The following is a 17,165-nucleotide window of genomic DNA, read 5'->3' as shown; positions in this document are numbered from 1 at the left end:
CACCCCAAAAGGAAACCCTGAACTCATTAGCGACCATTCTGAATCCCTCCCCCAACTTCCAGCCCCAGGCAACCACTCACCGGCCCATCTCTTATTATTAACAATAATATAAGTTATTAACAATAATAATACTTACGGTGGGTGGATGTGCCGCGTTGTATTTATCCTTTTATCAGTGGATGGACATTTGGGTCGTTTCTATGTTGTGCAGTCTTGTTGGTTCCTGTAAGGTCACCAGCAGGTGCTTACGGGGACCTTGTTGAGGGGGCCGGCTGGTAGCTTTCATGAAGACCCCTCGAGGATTCCCGACCCCCTGTGGACACCTGTCTTCTGGCACCATGGGCCGGGTCCTCCCAGGCTTCCAGCCCTCCCTGCCCCCAGGCTGAGTGACTTGGAGGCCAGAGTCTCTCCCGAAGGTGCTTACCCAGCAGACTAGTTTCTTAAGACCAGATGCAGTGGTCACTTTTTTTTTTTTTCAATTTAACGCTATTTTTATCATGGAATATTTCAAAGCCAGAGAAAAATACGATGAGCTGCGTGTCTACTCAGCTATGACAAATCACAATATTTTGCTAAAGCGTATTTTTTAACTAAATCTTGGTTGTCACTCTTGTCTTCTGTCTCTCCACTCCTGGAGCAAATGCCAAGTCTTCTCTCTTGTGCTTTTAAGTCCTGCCCATGCGTTTGGCGGAGCGGGTGAATGGCATTGCAGTGCAGACCGTCTGAGGAGACTAGAAATTACTTTAGGTGGTGCATGGACAGGCATTTAGGAATACTGGCTCCCTTAAAAAAAATTCTTTCCATGCTTTGTCCTTCTGGGAGCGTTAAGAACGTCTCTGTCTGGCGCCCAAGGGTCTGAACGGCCTCTCCCACCCTGCCCATCTCCCTTTTCAGCAACGCGGGAGCCCGCAGGGGACCCGGCGGGCAGGACCCAGTCAGCACCATAGTCCTTCCCGGAGATGACAGGGAGGTCACCTCTCTGTCGCTGTGGCGATGGTTTCCTTTCAAACGCATGTAAGTGCCAAGAATTGATTTAAAGAAAAATCCCAAGCCAGTGGCAGCACAGGTTCTGAGTAGGGAAGCCCAGAGATGGGGAGGGGGGTGGGGGGAGGCAGAGAGCTGGAAGCCACTGGTGCCCTTGTTCTTCGCTGGGACCCTGGGCTGGCCTCCTTCCCCCCACCCTGCTGGTCCATGTCTGTTCCTGCGGCTGGCTCCCTCATCTCCATGTGGGAGGTGTTGATGGTGTGCTTAGTGGAGGTTCCAGAGTCTGCCCGGGGGGCGGGGGGGGCAGGACTGGCTCTCGGGGGGCTCCAGAGGACTCACTTGGAGAGACCACAGGGCCAGAAGCCTCGGCCCTGCTGGTCCTGGCCTGTGACCCAGGCAGGCCGCTCATCCCTCTGCCTTGCCCTCCCGTCTCAGGTGGGGACTCCAGTTGCCCGCAGCTCCTCAGGCATCATCGTGAGGAAGAACTGATCCCCCGAGTGAAGAGCTCAGCCCAGAGCTGGGCACATCCTCATCGGGCACATTTCCATGGGGATCAAAAGTATTGCAGAAAATGTCCTCCCCGTTTCCTCTTTGTTTCATGGTATCGTTAACTGTGCCTGTTTTGGGGGACATCTCCTGGTTTGTTGGTGACCATTCTCAGCTCTTCCCTCCCCTCCAATCCTGGAAGACCCATTGTGGGGGTTGTTTCTGCATTTGTTCCCTGTTGGATCTGTAATGCCTGATGTGGTACCCGGCACGCGCTAGAGTCTGCGGATTATTGGAATGAATGAATGAATGAATGAATGCGCGTGCGCACACACACAGACACACACACGTGCATGCACACTTTCCCCGAAGCTGGTTGCTGCTGACAGCCCAAAGCTGTGCGTGGAGGGAGTGCCCATGTTACTTCCCCACTTCTTCTACGCTGCCAGGGTGCTCCCCCTACACCCCAGCCCTGCTTTAGTCCTGAAGAACAGCCCCCCTGGCAAGTCCCAGTCCCTGCTCTGCCCTCGCCAGCTGCGGGACCCAGGCTAGCTTCTCTGATCTCAACAGCGGACCTGCCCCCGCCCCCCGGCGCTGTCTGAGGGGCTGACGGGGTCACACCATTGCAGCTTCTGTGCACCGCCTCTGTGTGCAGCGAGTTTTAGGTGGGAGCAGCCTCCCCCCTGTCCCTGTGGCCCAGCCATTTACTGGGCTTTCCTCTTTTCCTTATCCTTCCTGTCCCCCAGGCCTTAGCTGGAGACTCTGGTGTTGCCTGTGCTTCCCCTACACCACTCTCTGGAATGGTGAGAATTGCTCATTAGCACTTTGGAGGGCACCTCTGTAAGTGGCAGCCCTCGGGGGTGTCACCTTCGCTGCCTAGCCCATCAGCTCCATCGAGGCATCTGGGGGAAGCCTCCCTAGAAGGCACCCGGTGCCCCTCCTGCCTGATTCCTCCCAGGCAAGGGGTTAAGGACCTGGAGGAAGCAGGGCTGGGCAGTGGGGAGGGGGTTAAGATTGCAGGGCTAGAGCTCTGGAGGGCACCCCTGTCCCCCCCCCCCCCGTGGAGTCTGGGCGGCAGGACCTACTGGCCTCCGTTACCCCAAGAGAGGCAGGTCCCTGGAAACCAGCTGCCTGGAGCCGCTGGGGAGATTAGGCCCTGCCTCCAAGGGAGGGAGCCTCAGGGTCTCCTCCCCTCCCACTGGGGAGGGGAGAAATGGGACTGGGAACCTTCTTGCTTCTCCAGCGCTGCGGGGGTGGGGGTGGGCAGTTCATAACTCCTGATCAGCCCCCACCTCCCTCGGGCAGGCGGGCAGGCGGCAGGCAGCCCAGGTATTTGAGACCCCTCCCCATCACCACGCTGGCTCTCACTCCCCTCTCTCGTGACGTCATGCTCTCTCGCATGGCATGATGGGAGAATCCTAATGTTTTCCAACAGATGCTCCAAGAACAGCTTTCAGATTAAAGCAATTGCAAGAGCAAAGATTTTCCTTTTTCCCTTTTTTTTCCGGGGGGGTGGGGGGTGGGGTGGGGGGAGGGAGCGCCCCCAGAAATTCCTGGACATCACCCCCTGCCCCAAGCACGCAATAAACACTGGCAAGAAAAACTTTTTATTTCCTGGTTCAACTTTTTTTTTTTTTCTTTGGCCTGGAATATAGACTGAAGAATGGGAATAAACACGAATAAATAGCAGAGCGAGGCCGCGCGCGCCGGGATGCGTCTGGCTGCAGCCGCGAGGCCATTGTCTCTGCGCCCTGAAGCCCGCCTGGCGTGGTCCCCGGGCTCCTTCCCTTTCCCTGCCCTTTTTGATTTTCCTTTTTTAAAAAGACGCCCCCTCCAGCCCCCGCGCCCGTGACCTTGGCCGCCTCGGATGCTCTGATTCCACGCGGCTCGCTCCAACTTGCCCCCGCGCGGGCCAGGCCCCATGGCCGCGTCCGAGGACGGGAGCGGCTGCCTCGTGTCGCGGGGCCGCTCGCAGAGTGACCCCAGCGTCCTCACCGACTCCTCGGCCGCCTCCTCCGCCGACGCCGGGGAGAACCCAGGTAACGGGCCGGGCGAGGGGCCGGGCAGGTGGGCGGGCGGGGGGCAGGTGGCGCCGGGCTCGTCCGCGCTCCGCGCTCCGCAGCCGGGGAGCCGCGCCGGCCCCGGGCGCTCGGGCCCCGCCGTCCGCGTCCCCGGGAGCGCGGCCGGGGCGCCGCGGAGCCTTTGTCCGGGGAAGCTCCGGGGTCCCGGGCAGAGCCGGGCGCTCCGCCTCGGCCCTCGGTGCAGGCGGCCGGGCTGCGGCGCCCCCTCCGCGGGGCTGCCCTGCGGCGGGGCCCGAGCAGCCGGGGCGAGAGACGCAGACCCGTGGCCGCCTCCGCCAGCGCGGGCTCGGAGCTCCGGGGCGGCCGGGGATGGGGGGCGCAGCGCTCCGGGGCGGCCGGGGATGGGGGGCGCAGCGCTCCGGAGCGGCCGGGGATGGGGGGCGCAGCGCTCCGGGGCGGCCGGGGATGGGGGCGCGCAGCGCTCCGGGGCGGCCGGGGATGGGGGCGCGCAGCGCTCCGGGGCCGCCGGGGATGGGGGCGCGCAGCGCTCCGGGGCCGCAGCGCGCAGGGCCTTCCGCGGGGCGCTCGACTCCCCCGGGCCCCGCGCACCTGGGCGCGCCCGCCCCTCGCGGCAGGTGCGCCCGCGGAGCTGGGGCGGGGAGCCCCGGGGCGTGCGCCCGCACCCAGCCCGCCTGGGCGACGACGGGGCGTGCACTCTGCCCGCTCCCCCGCCCCCGCGGCCGCGGCGTTGGTGGAGGTGATAAATCTGGTTACAAAGGCGTCTATAGGGCTTGATTGATTACTTTCCAGAGAGGAAGAAAGGCCTAATAAAGCAGGAGGGGGGTGAGCTGCGCGGGGCCTGTCACCATGGAGACGCAGGAAGCAAAGTGATCATTAAAACCTTTCTCCACCAGAAGGCAATTTTCACTTCACAGAGAGAGTCTGAAGCTTCTGAAATGTAGGGTTCAAAAAAAGAAATCAAAGCTGGGTGTTTTGGTATCAAGCCACTGGACTCGATTTCCTACCTTCCAGAAACACAGTCCTCCCCCCACCCCCCCACCTCATTAGATGATGTTTTAAGGATAAGCCGCCCTCACCGTCCTTAGAGGACTTATTCTCTCCGGTTGCACCAGCCCCAGATGGGGACTTGATCGCGGGAAATGGTGGGCATCAGAAGCCAGATAATCCCTGGGGCCGCGGTGAAGGCAGGCTTTGTGGGGAGGGATTCCTTCACTTCCCGGGAACACACAGGAGCCTTACTCCCTCGCTACAAAGAAGGACCTATTAAAGGCAGCTCTGTGGGCATCAGGGCCCCAATTTGAAATTTTAAACAATAAACCCATGCAAGGCTTGTAAGATTTCTTTGTTAGGACTGTTGACACTGTGTCACTTGGTCAGACTAAGGTACCAGCCGAGGAAATCCCGGGCTTTTCTACATCTGGGAGGGCAAGTTAATTTCCTTGGAGTTTGAAGCCGAGCCTGCCGCAAGCCGACCCTTAAGGCTTTAATTAATCCTTTTATTAGGAATCGGGGATTAAGCCTGCAGCTCTCCATGATGGATTGGTTTTCTCTGTGTTGGAGATGCACATCCATGATTGTTCCAATTATGGAAGTTGAGTGGCTCGTCACGAGAGAATCCTTCCCAGCTCCTTTTGTCTCCCTGGCAGTAAAAGGAAGCAAACTTGAAACGGAAATTATGGAGGATTTAGCTTTTTGGCTGTCTGTGAGTTGATGCCTCCGTGGGTGGGAACAGAGGGCTCGGCAGGTGGCTGGTGCCAGTCCACCAGGGAGAGGTGGAAGGGCTTGGGTGATTACATGATGCCGTGGGAGGGCAAGCGCCAGAGTTAGCCTCTGGCTCGCGCGGTCAAAATGGGATCCTGAGAGCAGACGTCTGAGGTGCAAAGTCTAAGCGTGTACAATTCGGTGAGTCGTAGAACCTTGCTAAAGATACCGAGCAATTAAGTATTTATGGATTGTGTTAAGCAGAGGAGTTCTGGCAGAAAGAAAATCAGAATCTTCAAGTTGGAAGCAGCCCGGGAGCTTGAAGCAGGAAGGGTGGACGAGGGGAGCATTTTCTATAACTGCCTTCCCTCGTCGGCTCGGCACGTGCTTGCATACCTCTTTGGATGGGGGACTCACTTCTTTCTGGGGGAGTGCATGCTCCTCTTTGGGCAGACCTATTTAAAAATTCTCCACATGGCCCCTTGGAGCCTTCGAGCCATCAGTCCTGGTGGGACCTTCTCATGGTGCGTGTTACTGGGGGTTTCAGAGAGCCTGCTGTTTTAGGGCAGTCATCACACCGATCCGAGTCTTCTTCAGTAGGTCCGAAAAGTCCCAGCCCTCATCTTGCCCTCCCTTTAGGACCTCTTCATTTGTCCTCCTGCTGCTCTAAAGACCTACCCCTGAAAGTCGGAGCTGGTGTACCAGCTGTGGAATAACCCAGTAAAAGTCAAGGAGAGGAGTTGCCTCCTTTCGTCTGGACTCGATATTTTTGTAAAACAGCCCAAGATTGCGTTTGCCCTCGCTCCCCAAGTGCGTTTTTTTAAAGTAGGCTCCGTGCCCAGCGTGAGCCCGGCTTGGGGCTTGAACTCACGACCCTGAGATCAAGACGTGAGCTGAGATCAAGGAGTTGGATGCTTAATGGATTGAGCCACCCAGGCGCCCCCGAACGCATTTTTAATGCACCACTGTGCTCTTAGTAAAAACCCAGAACATTCTCGGGAAGGTAAACTACCCGTCTCTCCGTCGTTACCTCTGTGATGGGCTTAGAGGAGCTCCTCTGGACCTTTCCCGCAGGTTTATAGCTACATGTTCTTGGAAAAAGTCTTTAGGAAAACGCTGTGTGTAAGGTTCTTCGACTTGCGTTCCTACTCACACCGGGTCTTGGAGGTCTCGTCCCAGGGTATGTTTCCATCTCCCTCTCTCTTAATATGTGCATAGTATCCCAGGGAATAGTTTTTGTTTTATGTATTTGCGTGGTTTCCAGTTTTTACCCATCACAGTCAACCTGGCTGTGGTGACCTAGGCCAAGGCTCCTTGCACTCATGAGTAAATTTCCCATAGGGTGTGTCCCATCTTGTGGAACGTCTGGGTCACAGGGGACCCGCATTTTCTTTTTATGATATTGCACCCTGGAAAACGTACCCACTGACATTCTTTCCAGAATCTCCGAGAGTGCCCTTTCTCTGATGGGTTGCCAACGTCTGAGCTCATCAATCTCCTTTTCCCGCACAGAGAGTGACAAATGATGGCTCAGTGTGTTAATTTGTGGCTCCTTGATTGCTAGTGAGCTTGAGCAGCTTTTTGTGGCCTTATTAGTGCATTAAATCTCTCAGTGGCCACGTCCATGACCAGGGACAGTGTGGCAGGATGAGCGGTTTTCCCCGAGGGCCTCTCCTTCCTCGCTCTCCGCATCATTGCTGCGTTAATGATTCCGTCTGCATCTTTGCAAGACTCCTCCTGTAAACCCCTTCTCTCTACCCACGGGCATGGGAGGACTTCTCCCAAAATTGAGCTTTTAACAAGGGAAGGCAGTGCACCCATGACCTCCTCCTTCCGAGGAGTTCCTGCTCACAGCGACTTCTGCTTTGCTCTCCAGCCTCTTTCGGCCCCTCCGTGCCAGGCACCTGCCCTGGCACGATCCCGGAGCCCGGAGAAGGTGGTCTGGGACCTCCTTGCCCAGTGCGCGCCACCTGCTCGGCCCGCCCTGTCTCGTCCCCCCACTGTCCTTGCCTCGTCCCTCCTTCCTCTTTCTGACCCTCTCTTCCCTCACACTCTGCTTTTCACGTTCCTGGCTCCCTGCTAACCCAGCTTCTTCCTCTCTTCCCTCTCTTCCCACCTTGGGGTCCGGGCAGAGCCTGTGCTGCCTTCTTCTTCCACTCCGAGTCCCTCTGGGTGCCTCGGCGGTTCACACATGCAGGACCAGAGGCTGGGCTGAGAGCTGCCTGGGATGCCTTTTAAAACATTTCTATGAGGCCTGGCCATTTCCCTTGGTAAAGATTCTGCTCTGGTGGGCCAAGCAGGTGGGGACCTTGGGTTAGGGCAGGATTTCTCAGACTTGGCACTGTTGACGTTCATGGCCGGTCACTCTGCAGTAGGGGCCATCGTGTGCACCGTATGCAGACTGGTTAGCAGCATCCCTGGCCTCTATCCGCTAGATGACAGGAGCTCCGCAGCCCTTAGTTGTGACAACCAAAAATGTCTTCAGACCTTGCCAGGTGTCTTCTCGGGGCAGTCTCCCTGGAGAGCTGCAGGTGTAGATCATCATTCTGAAACCTGGCTGTGTATCAGTCACCTGGAAGGCTTGTTGAAACCCCGCCTCCAGTGTTTCTGATCCAGCATGCCGGTGGTGGGCCCTGGTAACGTGCATTTCCAACAAGACACGTGGGTGCTGCCGTGAGATGTGGTTCAGGGGAGCTCATCCCGGGAACCCCGGAGTCTAGCACTCCGCCGTGGCCTCCGTCTCTTTGCGGGCCACTTATGCATGTGTGTCCCCATTCACGTGTCCGCGTCCATGTGAGTGTCTGCATGGGCCCTGCCCTGCCCTATCTTGACTCCTGAGTGCCAAGACCTCTGTGTCCTGCTGTTCCCTTCCCATCCTTCAGGTCTTGGGCTGTTACCACCCCTTCAGAACGCCTTCCTCATCCACCCGGTTAGACTGAAGTAGACATCCTGCCCCAGCCAACCCCTGATCTTGTCCCTCAGTTCTGATTTGCTCATGGTGCTCATTGCTGCTTGGGGTCTCTGGGTCTGACATCTGTGTGGCCTGCCCCCCTCTAGGCCCGGAATCCAGCATGGACCTCACATGCAGGAGGCTCCAGTGAACATTTGTGGAAGGAATGGGTGTAAGCACCAGGCCCCAGTGCCTTAGCTGATGGGGCTTGTGGCTGGCCAGCTGGACCGGCCCCGTGGAAAAGCAGCTTGGGCACAGCCAAAGGGTGGCCAAGAGGCCAGCAGCTGCATCTTCCTGCAGGGGTAGGTCCACTTCCGCCCTCTTGCCTGGAGGGAGAGAAGCCTTTTGGAGCCTCCTGTGCCCTCCTGAGCTGCAGATGGATGGACACACAACCTTCCTCCCTCCCCTCCTGCTCGGTGGCCCACGCTGGCCCCTTGCCAGGTGTGTCACCCCTCCTGCAGACAGCTGGGCACCCCGTGCTCCATGGGGCTGCTTCCTCTCCTGCCAGCACGCCTCTCCCCTCCCCCCTGCTGGACCCTTGGTCCTGAGCCTCAGTCTTCTCTTCCCCTTTCCTGGTCCCACGGCAGGGCAGGAGGTTTCCCAGAGTGTCAACGGGGTCTGGTCTGTCCTTTGCTGCAGCCCCATGGCCAGGCGGTGACAGTGACGAGGGGGATGCGCCCCCTTCATCTGGGCGGTTCCTGCAGGGCCCCGTGCTCCCGTGCCCTGCTCCCCAGTGCGAGTCCTGGGGATCTCCCGGTGGCCCCTGGCACAGTGTCCACACGCCTTAATTAGCAGCAGAGCTAGGCGGTAATTACCTTGCCGGCTTCTTTGGGCTTATTAAACGTAAAAGCTGGATGCTTTAAAAAGATACAGAGTTTAGAAACTTCAGAGCTTTCTCTCTGACGATAGAAGTGCTGCACACTCATTACAGGAAACCGCCGGCTACCTGTGAAGGTGCAGTTCCCTGCCCCCTTCTCACCCGATGCCACACAGAAGGCCGTGAGCCCGGGAAGGTCACCACCGAGATCAGGGGCCCGGCTTGCCCCGCTCCACCCTGCGCCCCTCTTGATCACCTTGCCGATCACTCTTCGGGATGGTCTCACTGGTGTATCTGACAAGCTAGTTGATGTCGCGCCCTCTAGACAGCGCCGTCCAGCGCAGCAGTCACTAGCTACCCGTAGCCATTTAAATCTGAGTTAAAGAAATTTAAATGAAAATTTCCCTTCCTCAGTCGCACCGACTACATTTTAAGAACTCAAAGGCCACATGGGGCTGGTAGCTTCCATACTGGATAGTGTAGATCTAGAACATTCCATCCCCACAGTGTTGGACAGCACTGCTCCGGACTGCAGACCCCCTGAGGGCAGGGCCTTGTCCATCGTCTTCTTGGTTGTGCCGCACTTAGTCGTTTCCCAGTGAACGTTTGTTGACTTAGTTCACCAGAGTGGGATCGTCATGGTCCAGAGCTCTTCTTGGGCCTCCTTCAGTCTGATCTTCTCATGTTCTTAAGGGGAGGACGTTCACACAGACACCATTTCTTATCCACACAAGATTAATTTATTTTAACTCAGTGAGCTTCCGCAGAGAAACTTAAGTATCGCATGTTTGGTGCTTGCTGGACGGCTCTCTTTGGTTGAGAGAGCAGTGACCTCCAGACATACACAGTCTGGAGCTGGATGGATGGGTCAAAGTCCTGGCTCTGCTGCATACAGGCTAAGTGACTTTGGGCAAGTCACCTCACCTCTCCAAACATCCATTTCCTTTATGTCACATAGTGGTAATATTGTCCCTAACTCCTGGCAGGTGAGGCATAGTGAGCTACTGTCTATTAAAGTGAGTAAATTTTGAGACACTGGTCACTGGTTTCATAATCCAAGGAGGCAAATGTCCCCTCAGACATTCTCTGATCACCTCGAGATCATTTCGTCTTCTATGAATAAAGTCAGGGGGCAGAGGGCCCTGTGATGAGAGTGGAGAGGTGCAGGAGGGACAGCTCCTGGGGCCATTTGCAACCCCTCCTAAAACTGGCTGCATGTGGAGGCCAAGCTGTCAGCCTCCCCATGTGTGAATGTGGGTAAGCCCATATTGACCCAGCAGGGGTTCCTCAGGACTCGGGGCCCCGGAGGGTCTCAGCATCCATTCTCAGGAAATAGTAATAAGAAAGAGGAGGAGGTTCTGGTTCTGATTCAGGTTCTGGTCTACCCACATGCTTCCTCCCTGTTCAGCCCAGATACTCCTCCTCAGACACTGCTTCCTCCTTGTCAGGCTCAGATCCTCCTTCTCAGATGCTGCTTCCTCCCTGTCCAGCCCAGATACTCCTCCTCAGATGCTGCTTCCTCCCTGTCCAGGCCCAGACCCTCCTTTTCAGACGCTGCTTCCTTCCTGTCTGATCCAGATCCTCCTCCTCAGATGCTGCTTCCTTCCTGTCCAGCAGATCCTTGTGCTCAGACGCTGCTCCCCAGCTACCTGACAGCCCCCTGCTCACTCTGCAGTCCATCCAGAGCCCCCTCACCTTCTCCCAGTTACCAATTCTGGTGCTATAATTCTGGGACAGCATTTTGGCGATCTTGAAATAAGACCTGAATGTGTATTTGGTGGGGAGGAGATTGTTTCACTTTTGTGAGTCTGCCTGGCGGGCTCTCCTGGGGAAGGGCACATTCTGGAAGGACACAGCTGAGCCACTGTAACACTTCAGGCTGCGGATGGTCACACCAGGTGCAGCTGCCCATGAGGAAGTGGAGGGTGGGAATGTTCTGGACATCCCACCAGTGCTTCAACCAGACTGTCATTTATGGGCTGGACATAAATTGTTACAGGGAGAGAGGCAAGAGGAGAAAGTGTGAACATAACCAATGGATATCAGAGGATTTAGGATTTATTATTTTGAATCTGCAAAGTGGGAGCTATTCCATGTCTTATAAAATCGTTTCATACGGGGTGTGAGCCATAGGATCTACAGGGGTTGCACCGTGGCAAGCAGGTGAGTCAGGGAGCACAGTGCTTGCATAGACCCAGTTAGGACCATGCGGGAACATCATTACCAGATCACCCTATCTATCTATCTATCTATCTATCTATCTATCTATCTATTATTTTTTTAGATTTTTATTTATTTATGATAGTCACACACAGAGAGAGAGAGGCAGGCTCCATACACCGGGAGCCCGACGTGGGACTCGATCCCGGGTCTCCAGGATCACGCCCTGGGCCAAAGGCAGGCGCCAAACCGCTGCGCCACCCAGGGATCCCGACATCCAGGTTTTTAATGTGAAATGTGATTTTTAAATATTATCAAATTTATCAGTTAGGGATTGGTTTGGCTTCATGTAATAGGAAAGCTAAGTAGTGGCTAAAATAAGATCAGTGTTTTCTCTTAGGGAAGGGCAGGTGGCACACCTGGTTGCAGGGTCGAAGGCTCTGACTCTCTTGCTAGCTGCTGGTTACAGGCTGGTTGCTATACCTCTAGCAGCAGATACACCTTATGGGCAGGAAGAAGGGATTGGTGACAGGTTGAGGGGTGTCCATCTGCTGAGTCATGATGCTGCCTTCCTGGGAGCCCCACCCAGGGACACCCACTTATACCTCCTTGGCCAGAAGGGCTTCAGATTGCCACTGGCAACTGCTGGGGGCTCGAAAATGTGGGTTTTGTTTGGTTTGCGGTTGTTTGTTTTGGATAGATGCCTGGTTACCCCTAATGGGAAAAGAAGGGGATAGTCAGAGTGGCTATAGGTAATCAGCTACAGTCCTTGCCACGCCAAACTAAAAACAAACAAAACCCAAACCCAAACCAAGCGCATCTGGGGCTGCATGTGGCCTGCAGGCTGCCCTTTGAAAAATATGTAGAAGGAATCTCTGGAAGGCTGAAGCAATTATCATGTTTCATGACATTTCTTTACCAAGAAATTAAAGGTTGGACTAAGATGTGTGATCTAAGCCTGAACATTATGTCCATCCAAATTTTATTTGATAATATTTATCCAGGGTACGAGACTGACAAGGTCACTGGCCTTCACGGAGCTGACAGTCTGGTAAATTATTGATAGCTGGAATGAAAATGTGCCTGTTGTCAACTCTGTGTTCCACGCGGGGCCATCATGCTATCTTCTCTTTCATTTTCTTCTAAACCCTTGAGGTGGCTCAGCAGGGCTGGGGAGGGCTGGGGGCGCCCAGTGTCCCACCCCTGGGCACAGATGCAGGGAGGGGTGGCTGGGGAAGAGCTTGAATCCAGGGAGCCTGATGCCCCGCCCACGGCCTGCCCCACCCATCTGTGCTGGCTCCTTCATACAGCTCACCTGAAGGCTCCGGTCTCTTAGATGAACAGGTACCTGGGTTCCATCCCTTTCCTGGCTCCGGCGACCCTTCTGACAGGTGTATGTGTATCTGTAGTGGCATAAACACACAGACGCAGACATACTCTTTCCACTTATTTCCCAGGCCGTTTAACCAGAATGGCCACCGGGATGACATTTATTTATTGAAAGTCAGGCAAGGTGGTGGCAGAGAATCTGCTGTCGGCGGAGTCATCGAACGTTTCATCTTTAACGGGCTGGGCCGGCGTCTCTGTTTGTTAGAGCAAGTCACTGGATGGGTAGTTTGGCAATGCATCTTACCTTATGGGCACGGCACAAGTAGCCTGACATGAGCGGACGGTCACAAAATGAATCTGCCAAGACCCAAGTGGAGGACAGAGCTATGGCCACCTGGCTTAATAAATGTACTTATTACACATTGTTATGCAGTGGTTTAATTTATTTATTTATTTATTTATTTATTTATTTATTTATTTATTTATTTATTAATTTATTAAAGATTTTATTTATTCATGAGAGAGAGAGAGGCAGAGACACAGGCAGAGGGAGAAGCAGGCTCCATGCAGGGAGCCTGACGTGGGACTCGATCCCGGGTCCCCAGGATCACGCCCTGGGCTGAAGGCGGCGCTAAACCGCTGAGCCCCCCCGGGCTGCCCTATGCAGTTGTTTTAAATGTAACACTTTGTTAAAGGCACCATCTGTCTCAATACTCTTACTGATGAGTTGTGTTACTACTTTATTTTTTTGGTCCCACTACTTCTTGGAAGTTTGTATCCATGTGCAGAAAAATTTTTTGCCTTGTTGTAATCACTGGCTCAGGGGATTTGAATAAAGTCAGAGAGAGGTGCCAGAAATTATCCTTTTGCTTCCCTTTGGCAGGAAAACATCGTCTCGGGCAATGTTAATTCGGGGATGACTGTTCTGCAGTCACATGAGTCAGGTTGTTGCTGACCTTGGCACATTCGTCAGCAGGGTCTCCCGTGCAAGGCTCCTGAGTGCTCGCGAGCATCAGGATGTCTCAGCAGCTGGGTGCTGCTGTGCCGGGGTCACCTGTCTCTGCCCCACATTTTGTGTTTTCTTGTTAGACTCCGGGTATGGTGGGGGATATGGATTCTCCATAGAGAGTGGTCGTCTATGATCTTCCTTTAAACCAGATTTATTTACACACAGAAGAAGATGACCTTAAACCATGAATCAAGTAGCTGGGGTCAGACATTGAAACATGAGGAGACCCAGACACAGCAAAGGTCATAAAGGTGGTGTCGGTTTCAGGGAAATGGGGAAATGCCATAGATTATCATCCAGGGCTTGTGACTCTGGTTGGTATTCATCTGCTGACACAGTCGGCCCTGCGGTGTGCAGGGAGCAAGGTGCGTGTGGGGACGCGTAAAGAAGTATCGCCCATCCTGGAAGCTCACGGTCTGACTAGCGGCCAACCACATCAACAAGGATGATGATGGGGTCCCCGTGTCCCAAGCAGCAGACCCCTCAAGTTTGTCCCCTTCTGTGTTATATCTAGTTCATCCCCTACTAGCGATCAGCGTCTGCAGCGGGGAGTGCAGGCAGGTGCCTGCAGGCTGGGGGGTCGAGGATCAAGGCTGGCTCAGCTAGCGCCCCTTCTCTGCATGTACCTCACCCTCCATGGACCCAGCAGTGCTGTCTTGTGGCAGCGGGGGAGATGCACGGAGCCTCTTAGTGTCCAGGGCCTGCATTTCTGCCTCAGTCTACGAGAGTGGGCACACGTGCAGTCGAAGGCCAAGGAGAGGGAAATGAACCCCGCTCGGTGGGAGGAGCAGGCAAGTCACAGTAGATACAGCAGGGCTGGAGAACTGGGGCCACGGTGCAGTGCGCACAGGAGGCTCCCTTCTCCTCCTAGACCACGAGCTCCCAGAGACGAGGCGTCTCCCACTGCCTCTAACATGGCAGGCCTGACGTAGGGAGGCCGACAGACAAGGTCTGGAGGGGGGAGCTGGCAGGGACGTGGACTCTTTGGTGTCACACTTCCTGGGTCTGCATGACTTGGACAGAGCCACTTGACACCTCTGAGGCTCGGTTTCCCCATCTGTAAAATGAGGATGACTTGTAGCAGTGTCTGCAGTGAAGGGTGGTCATGAGGATCGGGGGTGGGTTGGCCTCTATAAAGCGTGGAGCACAATGCCTGTCGCTATGGAGAAGCTTCCACCCAAGGCCTCTTGGTGGCTCCTGGGCATTTTGGCCATGACAGTGGGGGGCTCTGATCCTGTGCAGTATCGAGGCCCTGACTCCCATGTCTCCCACTGATGCCCTCATGATGTTGCCAGAAGAGTCCCTCCTGGCTTGAGGTCAGCACCGCCAGGCGACATCAGGCATCCCTTCTCACCTCCCCACCCTCGTCCCTGCTTGACCCTTCATTCCTCTGCAGGCCCTGTGCCCCTCTTCCTAGCTGGGGGGCTGGGCTGCCGCAGTGTAACAGACCCAGGTCGAAGGCCAAGGTCGAAGGCTGAGTCACAGCCCCAGCTGGGATGACGCCGTGAGCGTGCTGGGCTGATGCTTGGGGTTGGCCTTGGGCCCAGGAACGGGCATGGGGACAGCCAGGCCCTCCTGCTCCTCTTGTGTTTTCCTGCCCCCAGTCCTCCTGGGTAGCTGGTTCGGCCTTAATATGAAGCAACGGAAGATTGAGGGATAATTTATTATTTTGTCATAGTGCTCGAGTGGGAGGGTGAGTAGTGGGGGACGTTTTGTCACACAAACATGGAACATTCCAAGCACCGCTTTGTGCTTCTGCTCGTCCGGCAGCCCGTGCGGAGGGGCACAGGCCCCTCTCTCTGAGTCCCCCCGGGGAGCTCGCCTTTTTCTTAAGGTCATTACTGCAAACACTGGTGACGACTCTAATATTTTTCCAGCTCTTTCCCACTTTCTGGGAACTATATTTGTACCTTTTTTCTGTCAGGATTTGTGTTGTCCACCGTTCTGTTTGCAGCTCCAGAACTCCGGTCCTGCTCGGTGTGGACGTCCCATGAACACTGGCTTTATCTTGAGTATATGGTACTGACACCCTGCAGCCCCTTCTTCCTACTTGCAGAGACCCATAAGGGAGAGTAGGATTGAGGGGGGAAAAGCCCCCCTAGCAAAGAACAGCCACAACGTGGCATGAGGACTTCAGGGCGAATGGTCTTGACTTTTTGGAGATTCCTGGAGCAGATGAGCAGGTGCAAAGGGCAGCTGCTCAGAGCACAACTTATTGGTGGCACGCCTTGCTAAAAAGAAGCCTACAAATTTGTTAATAATTAGTCTCTGTGTTGTTTTTTTTTAAATGAACTAATGACAATTTATTCCAAGAGGACATTAGCCTGGAGCAGCTGTTCTCTCAGGGAAATAGAGGCTCCAGTCACTCATCTTGTTTTTCTGGTTCCTTTTGCCGACCCTGGGCGGAGCTGACGTTGCATCTTGCTTGGCGAACCCTTTGGCTGGGGGCACAGGGCGTTTCTCCCACTGCACCTAGGAGCCCAGTGACCGAACATTTCATGGGGTGAGCCATCACTCGCTGCAGAGAGGGTGTAAGAGGGCTTCTCCCCACAGAGAGGGAGAGCCCCGCTTGGGAAGAGAAGAGGCACAGAACACACGCATGACGACACCAGGTGGCTCATTGCAAGCGGGGTGCCCCCTCCACCTCCCTGCCTTCCTCCCTCCCATGGGGCAAACCGAGTGCCTTCTCTTAGGCCAGGTGTGATGGCAGGCACGGGGACAGACGGTCAGCAGAGGCCTTGCCCCGTCCCTGTCGGGTAGCCTGGGGGGGCGGGCTGGGACCGGGTTATCCCATAGGCGAATGCTAGTCTCACCAGGATGGGGCCGCCCTGGTGCTGAGAAGGGGCCTACAGGCTGGGGGAGCTCGGACAAGGTGTCACTTGAGTCAAGGCCCAGAAGGTGGGATGGAGCGAACCTGCCCAAGTGGGAAGGGCACGGTTTTCTGGGTGGAGAAGATGGCCCATGCAAAGGCCCAGAGGTGGGAGGGAGCTCGAGGGGTGCTGGAGGGTGGGGAGGAGTGGGGAGTGTGGTGGGATGCTGTGGAGGAGGGAGGGAGGTGCCTGGAGGGGGGGGCCGGGGTGTCCATGTGTGTGCACACGCGTGTGCGCCTGTGTGCCAGGGAGAGAGGGGCTGACAGGCAGTTCTCAGGGCCTGTGAAGACTTCGCGTTTCCAGCCTGCTTTTCCCTCCGGCTAGCAGACCCCTGTGGGGTGTCGGTGAGGGACCCTGGCTGCAGGCAGACGTGACTTCCCTGGGGTTTCTCCTGAGCGGGCTCTGTCCTCCCGTGGGTGGGGGCCCGGAATCAAGCCTCACTGAGGGGATGGGGGGCACCACTGTGGGGTCCCTGCCACCTTTGGGAAGCTTGGGGACCATCCCAGCATTGGGGCTGGGAGCGTGATGGGGGCACCTGCCCTGTGCCACCCGTCCTCCCCCCTCCCCGCCCCTGTGACGAGGGACCCATGAGTCCATATTCACTGCCACGCACCGTCCAGAGCCCCTCCATGTGTTTCTCCCAGCGGCCTTTCTCCCGTGCTGCCTGTGCCCGGGGTGCTGAGCACAGGCCCCTGCACCCTGAGGTCCAGGGCTCCGGTGGGTGGTGCCCATGCTGGGTGCTGAGGAGAAAGAAGGTGGGAGGGCCCAGAGGACTGAGGGGTAGGGTCTCCCTCCTCCCCCTCCCTCCCTCCCTTTG

The 17,165-nt window shown here is 56.0% G+C and overlaps 1 protein-coding gene across 4 annotated transcripts in view; it reads left to right on the top strand.

Annotated features, from left to right (window-relative positions):
• The first annotated feature begins 3,058 nt into the window (after positions 1 to 3,058).
• The window catches only part of PHACTR3 (phosphatase and actin regulator 3), a 213,045-nt gene continuing 198,938 nt past the window's right edge, over positions 3,059 to 17,165 (top strand). The window contains exon 1 of one of the 4 annotated variants that reach the window (XM_055308034.1): positions 3,059 to 3,509. In XM_055308034.1, coding sequence (XP_055164009.1) covers positions 3,392 to 3,509 — 118 coding nt within the window. In that variant the 5' untranslated portion in view covers positions 3,059 to 3,391. Of the gene's footprint in view, positions 3,510 to 15,891; positions 16,091 to 17,165 lie in introns of those variants that run through there. The other 3 variants (XM_055308068.1, XM_055308054.1, XM_055308045.1) reach the window with 3 other exon arrangements.

Source organism: Nyctereutes procyonoides, unplaced genomic scaffold, assembly GCF_905146905.1.
Source record: "Nyctereutes procyonoides isolate TBG_1078 unplaced genomic scaffold, NYPRO_anot_genome, whole genome shotgun sequence".
Taxonomy (NCBI): domain Eukaryota; kingdom Metazoa; phylum Chordata; class Mammalia; order Carnivora; family Canidae; genus Nyctereutes; species Nyctereutes procyonoides.
This window is presented reverse-complemented; position numbering and strand designations above follow the sequence as displayed.